Source organism: Martes martes (assembly GCF_963455335.1).
Source record: "Martes martes genome assembly, chromosome: 10".
In the NCBI taxonomy this organism is placed as follows: domain Eukaryota; kingdom Metazoa; phylum Chordata; class Mammalia; order Carnivora; family Mustelidae; genus Martes; species Martes martes.
The window spans coordinates 11,517,217-11,526,163 of NC_137898.1; the positions used below are offsets into that span (position 1 = coordinate 11,517,217).

The 8,947-nt window shown below is 41.7% G+C and overlaps 1 protein-coding gene across 1 annotated transcript; it reads right to left on the reverse strand.

Annotated features, from left to right (window-relative positions):
* Nucleotides 1-7,140: 7,140 nt before the first annotated feature.
* OR4D10 (olfactory receptor family 4 subfamily D member 10) lies at nt 7,141-8,076 on the reverse strand (the record flags this gene model as incomplete). Its single annotated transcript, XM_080816591.1, has 1 exon — nt 7,141-8,076. One exon carries the CDS (start codon nt 8,074-8,076, stop codon nt 7,141-7,143), a length of 936 nt encoding a protein of 311 aa, XP_080672717.1.
* Between the last annotated feature and the right edge of the window lie 871 nt (nt 8,077-8,947).

Below are 8,947 nucleotides of genomic sequence, written 5' to 3' on the forward strand. Positions count from 1 at the left end.
ACGAAAGGGGAGAAGATACCTCACACCCAAAGTCAGGCCTGTTAGCAATATGTCCCATGTTCACAAACTACCTTTGGTAATTCAGGCGACATCCTCCAGGTTGTCCATCTTTCTCCTACTTTTATATTTTTAAAGAAGATTTATTTATTTGAGAGAGAGAGAGCGAGAGAGAGAGCGCGTGCACCTGAGTGGGGGGAGGGGCAGAGGGAGAGGACCTCAGGCAGACTCCCCACTGAGTGCGGAGTCTGACACAGGACTCCATCTCACCACCCTGAGATCATGACCTGAGCTGAAATGAGAGTCAGAGGATCAACCAACTGAACCACCCAGTCGCCTCCAATGTTTTCCTATTTTTAATCCATCCAATTGTTTAGCAAATATTGATGGGGTATCAGCTGACTTCTAGGTTATTTGAGAGAAAGAAATACAACCAGTGGGAAAAGAATGGAAATCTAACAGTGATATGGGAGTGATGAAGACAGATGAGCTACATGTAAGACAAGGATGATTTCTCACTACAGACTATGAGAAATCTTCATGGAGAGGGTCACATTTATGTTTGGGGCACAAAGGAATGGAGGAAAAGGGAGCACTGGCTCTAGGGGACAACTGGAATATATAAAAGTTGCTTGTAGGGGGCATCTGGGTGGCTCAGTGTGTTAAGCATCTGCCTTCTGCTCAGGTCATGATCTCAAGGTCCTGGGATCGAGGCCCACAGTTGGGCCTCATGCTCAGCATGGAATCTGCTTGAGATTCTCTCTCCCTCTCTCCCTCTGTCCTTCTCCCTGCTTGCATGCACAGGCATGCTAACTCTCTCTTTCTCTCTCAAATAAATAAAATTAAAAAAAAAAAGTTTCTTGTAGGTGGGAAGATTGACTGGAAAGAAAGGATGCAAACATGAAGGCATGGAAAGAAAATCATTGCTTGAAAATTTTTATTTTTTGGTAAACCTGAGGAAGGGTTTGTGTTTATTGTACAATTCTTTCAAATTTTCTGAAGGTTTGAAATATTTTATTTTTCCCTTTAGTTTTAAATTTAACAAAAGAAATACCTCTATATATTTCGGGTTGAGGACATCCATGTAGGGGAAACAGGGCCTGAAAAAAATCCCTCTCTGCAATTTAGGGGGTCCCAGAAAACAAAAAGGCCTTTTCTCTAATTCCAAACTGAACTTATTTCCTGGTCTTTCATCTCACAATTCCTTTTTTGGTTAATATTTCTTATCTGTTCACCTTCACTGAAGGTGAACCCTTGGAACACAGTGCCTTGTGTTCGTATCACATTTTTAGTCAAAATGTATTTGTGAATATTAATGATTGTATCTAGATTTCAGTTCTCACTTCTATTTGTCACTCTTATACACAGACATCCAGACACTGCAGGCACACACACTCATGTAGAGTTATATATTTCTTACCTAAAGTCTCCAACCTTCTTTCAAGGACTCCACCTGAGGTTATGTTCATGTGAACCTTGAGAACTGTCCAGCTTCAGGAAATTGTGTTACATACCCCTCTGAAGGCCAGTGAATTTCAGTGGCTGCTCTCCTGTCTTTACATGGAAAAGGGTAGACTCGGAATAGTATTTTCTGGTCTCTCCCATGGTGACTTACAGCACCCCACCCTATTTACAAATTCCTTAACCCCCAAACTGGTGTGAGAATTATCAGAGGGATTGTAGTTGGATGTGGCTGTGGAAAACATCTGCTGATGGTGAAGTTGTTTCCGTGGGACATAATTAGGACATAATTAGGTACACACACGTAGGAACACATGTTTTTGTCAGAGCCTAAAATTTTCTAGTAGTGAAAAAAATTCTGTCCTTGGCCAAATTCTACCCAGTCTCCCCTGAGTTTTCTTTTTATTTATTTATTTATTTATTTATTTATTTATTTTAAAAGATTTTATTTATTTATTTGACAGACAGAGATCACAAGTAGGCAGAGAGGGAGGCAGAGAGAGCGGAAGGGAAGCAGTCTCCCCGCTGAGCAGAGAGTCCGATGCGGGGCTCGATCCCAGGACCCTGAGATCATGACCTGAGCCGAAGGCGGAGGCTTTCACCCACTGAGCCACCCAGGTGCTCCACCCCTGAATTTTCTAAGCAGGACTCGAATTTTGGACCTCCATGTTTGTCTCTGCGTTGTGCAGTTTTAGCAACAATCCTGCTAAGTCAGGTTAGCCAGAATCCCCCACCCTCCCTATCAGATCCCCTCAGCAACAATCTCGTTAGGTTGGTTTAGCCAGAGCCCCCTTTAACCTTGGTGTTTCCTCTTAGTAATTTTCTTGTTGGGAAATAAATATCTTTTCTTAGGGATTCTGAATGACTTCCTCAGGCAGTGTCACCCACGCAGGGCGAGTCCTGACGTGTGACACACAAGTATTAAAAGGACCGTGGGACTCGATGGGGTTATTAGGTGGGAAGTGAAGGAACTGATGGGTTGATGACCAAGTTCTCACAGGATACACAAGTAGCCAGGAAATCCACACTGGATCCACCAGCAAATCCTACTTGCTCGACCTTCAGAGTTTTTCCAACTTCTCACCAACCCCACCTTTACTAGCTTAAGTCATGTCTTTATTATTTCTAATACAGCAGCCTCTTAATTGGTCTCCCTGCTTTTCTCCTTCTTCTTCTTCAGTCTATTCATCATAGTGGCCCCTGTGATTCTGTTAAAACATCATTATTCTGCTTTTTGATGCCCTCTATCTTACTTAACGGGAAAGTCAAAATCCTTACAATGGATCCTAGTGCCAGGTCCTGTGGCCCCATGATCTCTCTGACCTCAACTGCTACCTTGCTCCTCCTTGCTTCTTCTCATCTACTTACAAAGCCCTCCTGGCTGTTTCTTGGATGCTCTGGACAAATCCCCACCAAAGCGCCTTTGAACTTCTGATTTGTGGACTGAGATTTGTATCATGATGGGAACATTTGTCTAGTTTCAAAAAATTTAAGATCTAAGATTTAAGAAAACCTCCAGCAGCTATACATAGCATAATAAGTAAACAAATACATACTGAGTTGATATGTTAAATAATGTGTTTCATTTCATTCCAGCATTTTTGATGTCTATGCATGGTCTGAATCAATGTCATAGGCTTCTGTCAATTTTAGGGAGCCATGTTATCAGAGAGTAAAAATGAATCAGTTCTTTTTTTTTTTTTTAAACCATATCCTCCGATAATTTGAGTTGCAGAAATGATTGAGAAACAATGTGAAATCCTTGAGTGGTCTGAATTCAGCAATTTTTAATGCCTTTTTACTATATTCACTTGACGCTGATTTTGGGGACACAATAATAAGTAAAACGTAAACCTAGTGGGGGCGATAGGAAGAAAGAGAAGAGGGAATAGGAAACAGGATCCTGAGTTCTGTGCTAGAGCTAAACAGCAGGTGCTGAGGGAATGCAGTGCTGGGGTGGCCAATAGGCCAGTGGTTCAGAGGAAGGTCAGGGTAAGGACCTTGCACTGGGTCACATAATTATGAGAGCTCATAATTGGTGAGGTGCATATTCTTACTCAAGCTGGACTAACTTCAAGACACCTGTTCTCAACCACTGGGATGTGGGCTTTGGATGGGAAAATCTTCTGGTAATCGTTACCTTATTAATATTATAGAGTCAGAGGATGAACTCAATTTGGATGTGTTCACTTTAGAAAGATGTGATTACCTTATGAAAGACCTTGTAGAACTTTGATGCCCAAGATGCATTATGTCTCTAGTATGTGTCTTAGCTCCCTTCCTGGTAACAGGGCAGGAGTGTAGTGAGAATCTCTGAGTATATACATAGACAGGTGCTTTTTTTAATTGAAAATTTTATTTAGATAATTGTAGATTTACATGCAGTTATAGGAAATAACAGATCCTACCTTAATGCAGTCTCCCCCTATGATCATTTCCATATATCAAAACACTGAGTTGTACATCTTAAGTATGTGCCTTCTGGTCAGTTGTTGATCTTAAAAACCAAAGGAGCTTTTTTTTCCCCAGAAAAATTAAGAATAGAGGAGGAATTACAATTTGGGAAAAGGAAATTGTGGTGAACAATAAGCAAGTCTGGAGAACAGAGCGTAGGGGCTTGCTTTTATAGGAAAGAGGAGAAAGCTGGGAGGGGCTGTTTTTATTGAATTATCATTGGCTGGGCTGTTGTTAGGCAAGAAGAAATTCTTCCCTTCTCCTGTCGGGGTATATAAAACACTCTTTGTGGAAATATCAGCAAGGTGGTTTCCCTTAGCCTCCAAGAATCAAGTTTGAGATAGCCAGGGATCTTGATAATATCTAAAGCAGCTGGTAAGAGTATGGCACCTAATAATTCCTGAACATAAAAACCATTTAAAATTTTGTCCCTGTTGGAAGTGACAAGTGACAAGTGCCTTACTATTTCCAGAGCATCCCAAAGTTATGAGTTACTCCAAAGGCTTACCTCCTAACATACCTAACATAGTATTTGCAGTTTTGTCCCTGGTTAAAAATGCAGGCCTGAGCAAGAGCATACAGTGCAGCCCACTGGGCCAAGGTAGCCAAGGGCAAAGGTACCATCTCAATGATTTCAAAAGGAGTTGCAAGAGCATACCCAGCATAATATTTACCATTTGCATTACTCTTAAAAAGGAGCCATTGGTAAACCACAAAAAGTCAGTGTTATCCAGAGTTTCCTGTAAGTCATCACAGAGGGTCAGGAGAAGATCTGGCAGGGTCAAACAGTCATGAGGAGTATCATGTGTAGAGGAGGGAAGAAGAGGGGCAGGGTTAAAATTATTATAGCAAGAATTATATGAGGCATGTTTAGCAAGAGGATTTAGACAACTGGCTGCAAGATGTTGAGTGTGATGGGCATTCAGGAGGGCTTCAACTCCATGGGGTACAAAGATTTTTAGAGAGGATTCCATGACTATCTCTTCAATGGTCTTGACTAGAATGGTGTTGGTAGGAATGGCTGTGAGGCAAGGGGGAGCATCCTTGTGCCACAGGCTCTAGGTGTTGGCTTTAATACCCTATGGGTCAATGGTGGGGTCCATGTTTCAGATGAGTACCCCAAGGGTGTTCCCTTCCTTTTTCAAATACAAAAAGGAACAAGAGAAGTGGATATTTGGGATGTCCAAGAGCAGGGAGATTGACCAAGCTTTCCTTTAGGGCTTTAAAAGCTAAGTTATCTTGATCTTCTGCAAAAATAGGGTCAAGTTTGTTGTTTTTTTAAATAAAATATATAGGGGTTAGGCCATAGGGGATTTTAGAATCCAGTTTTGACAGTAGCTAGCCAGCTCAAGAAAACTTCTTGATTGGTACTTAGTTTGGGTTTGGGGAAGTTTAAGAAGCCGTGGAGCTTATTTGGATCTAAAGGTAGCCTTTGTTGTGAAATAAGGTACCCCAAATATCAAACCTGAATTCAGGCAAACTGCAGTTTCTCCTTGGAGACTTTGCAGACTGCTAAGCCTAAAAGTTTTAACAGGTGGATGCTGTCTTGTTGTGAAGAGGCCTTAAAAAGGGAGCAGAGAAGTAAGTCATCTACATGTTGTAATAAAGTAGAGCCTCCAGGTAGCTTTATTTCATCCAAATTCACTTTTAAGGTTTGGGAGAAGTAGGAAATACTTTAGGTAATACCCTGAGGCATTACTGTCCAGGCATATGGCTTTCTTTCCCAAGTAGAGGCAGATATTGATTGGCCTTATCCGCAGGGGTACTAAAGAAGGTGCTACATAAATCAATCAGTGAGGATGCAGGCAAACAAAATATTGGGGCTTGAAAGACAGGGTGATGAGGGATAACAATATTGTTCATGGCTTAGAGATTCTGGAAAGATCTCTACCAACGGCTTTGGGTTTCTTCAAAGGCAACAGAGGAATATTACAAGGACTAGAGCAGGGGATGAGGAGGTCCTGAGCCAGCCTTATGATCTTTAATTATGGACTTGATGCCTTGAGGAGTCTTTTAATTCATAGGGTATTGATTAATGCTGGGGAGAAAAGGATGAGTATCTCTTAGGAGGCCTAACCAAAAGGGGATAGGTTTAGAGATAGGAACCTGTTGAGGTTTGAGACTCCCTCCATTTGAGCCATTTCAAATGGTTCAGAAACCCAAGGCAGGGGTTTAATAACAGTGGGGTTGAGCACCAAGAGTGTGACTCTGGGGTCAATAAGGACAGGGAGAGATTCATTCCCAATCTGGAGAGCTGTTTCTCCAAGCCGCTTAAGAGAAGGATTGGGGAAATCCCCTGTATTTCCTCGGAGTCCTTTGGGAGGCATTGGAAAGGCTGGTCAGAGGGATGAAGACACTTGGAGCACATTTGTAACAATCCTTCTTGCAAAGTCCTGGCTTTTCCCAATAATACCAGAGGCCAGGAGGGGTTTTGTTTAGGGAACCCCATTTGTTGGAACTGAAAACTAAGGCTCTTAGTAGTCTTCCTTTTAGTTGAATTCTCAATGGTACAGGTGAGCTGATTTGCTAAATTAACTAGATCTGGAGTGGATATAGTATCCCATTCCATCTTGCTCCTTTTAAGTAGGAGGCAAAGATGTCAGTTCAGCCTATTACTGAACACAGAGTTGAAGGCTACTTGAATGGAGTCAAGATCCACAGGAAGGTCAGACTTTTCCTTAAAAATAATTTGTAGTTGATGGTAATTGTCATGCATGGGTTTCCTAGGTTTCTGAGTGCAAGCCTGAATCTTAAATCAACAGGTTTTGGGAAAGCCCAGGAGTTGCCAGGGGAAGCCTTTTAGTGATTGTTGAGCCTGATCACATAGCAAGACAGGGGCTTGGCTTTTTGTCTGCAGTTTGGAAATTTAAGAATCATCCCAATTAGCTGTTTCATCCAGGGTTTGGCTTGGCCTTCACCAGGGAGCATGTGAACTAGCTGGAACAAATCAGAAAGCTGGTTGGTTAAGTTTGAACCACTGTTACATTCCTTGGCAGATCGATGAGGATCTTCAGTAACTCTAGGAAAATCTTTGATCATGGCTCATAGTTCAGCCTTAGTCCAGGAGACACAGGAAATTATGGGCTTACCATTAGGATCCTCAGAAGGCTAATTTTATTTTACTTTATTTTATTCTTTTAAAAGATTTTATTTATTTGAGGGAGAGAGAGAGAGAGTGAGAGTGAGCATGAGCCCAAGTGGGGTGATGAAAAGGAGTGAGCTACTTGTCTATTCCGTGTCAGAAGGCATGAGTCTTCTCTTCAATCTCCTCATGGCCGACTTCATCTCTTGGTTCCTCAGAGTGTAGATCAAGGGGTTCAGTAGAGGAGAGATGACAGTGAAAGTGACAGAGATGGCTTTATCTGTGGGGAGGGCAGTGAAGGGTCGGGCGTAGACATAGATGCAAGGCACAAAATGCAGGGTCACTACAGTGATGTGTGAGGTGCAGGTGGAGATGGCTTTCCTCCTCCCCTCCCCTGCCTGAGATCTTACTACTAATAATATGACCATATATGACACCAGGAGGAAGAAAAACCACAGTGTAGTGAGCAGTCCATTATTGGAAATCATCAGCAGCTCAAGCATAAAAATGTCTGTACAGGCAAGCCTGAGGACCTGGGGGACATCACAGTAGAAAGTGTCAAGGACATTGGGTCCACAGAAGGGGAGTGGGAGCAACAGGGAAATCTGTACGATGGAGTGGGTAAAGCCCCCCACCCAGGAAGCTACTATTAATCCAATGCAACGGCTTCTACTCATAATGGTCACATAGTGCAGGGGCCTGGAGATGGCCACATATCGATCCAATGCCATCACTGACAAAGAAAATACATCCACCCCTCCAACAAGGTGGAAGAAAAACATCTGGGTGAAGCAGCCATTGAAGGAGATGGTCTTTCTCTGTGACAGAAGGTCCACCAGAACCTTGGGCGCTGTGATGGAAGAGAAGCAGATGTCGGCAACAGATAAATTACGGAGCAGGAAGTACATGGGGGTGTGAAGGCGAGACTCACAGGTCACAGTGACCATGATGAGGAGGTTTCCCAGGAGAGTTGTCAAGTACACCAGAAGCAGGAAAAGAAACAAGGCCAAGCTCAGTCCTTGATTCTGGGTTAGGCCAAGGAAAGTAAATTCTTCAACCCTGGTGCAGTTTCTCAGCTCCATTGAGTCATTTTGTTTTTCTCTTTTGTTTCAACCTACTTCACACCAAAGTCTGTGGCTATTTATTTCGTTTTTCTCCTAAGCACTAAGACTGCAATTCAGAATCTTGCCCATGTGGCTGTAGTGTTTGCTATTTGTTGGGCTGTCCAAATTTTTAAGATTGCAATCAGTTTGGTGCTCAAATCAAATTATCACATGCAAAGTCATTCAATAATTCTTTTTCTATAAAACTCATTTTGGAAAGAATAAGCATTTATGTTAAGAAGTCATACTTTCTGAATTTTGGTTTTTAAATTTTATTTTTCTTATTCCACACAAACTGATTGATTGTCAGGAACTATCTGTAGCATATAGAGTAAGACATGTTTCCAGCCATTGTAGATTTGCAGTCTACAAGTTTAATATTTGTATTAGCAAATATTCTGTTGATTTCAGGAGGGTCTTATCTTCCTAGAAAAGAATGTTGTTCTGTTTCTTATTGCAGTGTTGCTGTGGTATGAGTCACTTTCTTTGCTCTTGGCTGCTTTATATCAACTTTCTTAAATCTTCAGCCTATTATTCCATGTAGGTAACTTGTTACTGTGATTATTACTTTGTACTAATCACATTATTTGCCTGATAATCATTTTAAAATATTCAAAAATTGCTATTGGAAAACAGATTGAGACGATGTATAAATCAAAATCCCAAAGAATACCATTAATTTTTTTATTGTGGTGAAAACACTTAAACATGAGAGCTACCCTCTTAACAGATTGTTAGGTGCACAGTATAACACAGCAATTTCCTAGAACTTCTTCATCTTCTATACCTGGTGTGGTCCTTGCCTGAGTGTGGGTGAGAGAATAAGGATAATGACCTGATTTTGAGAAGA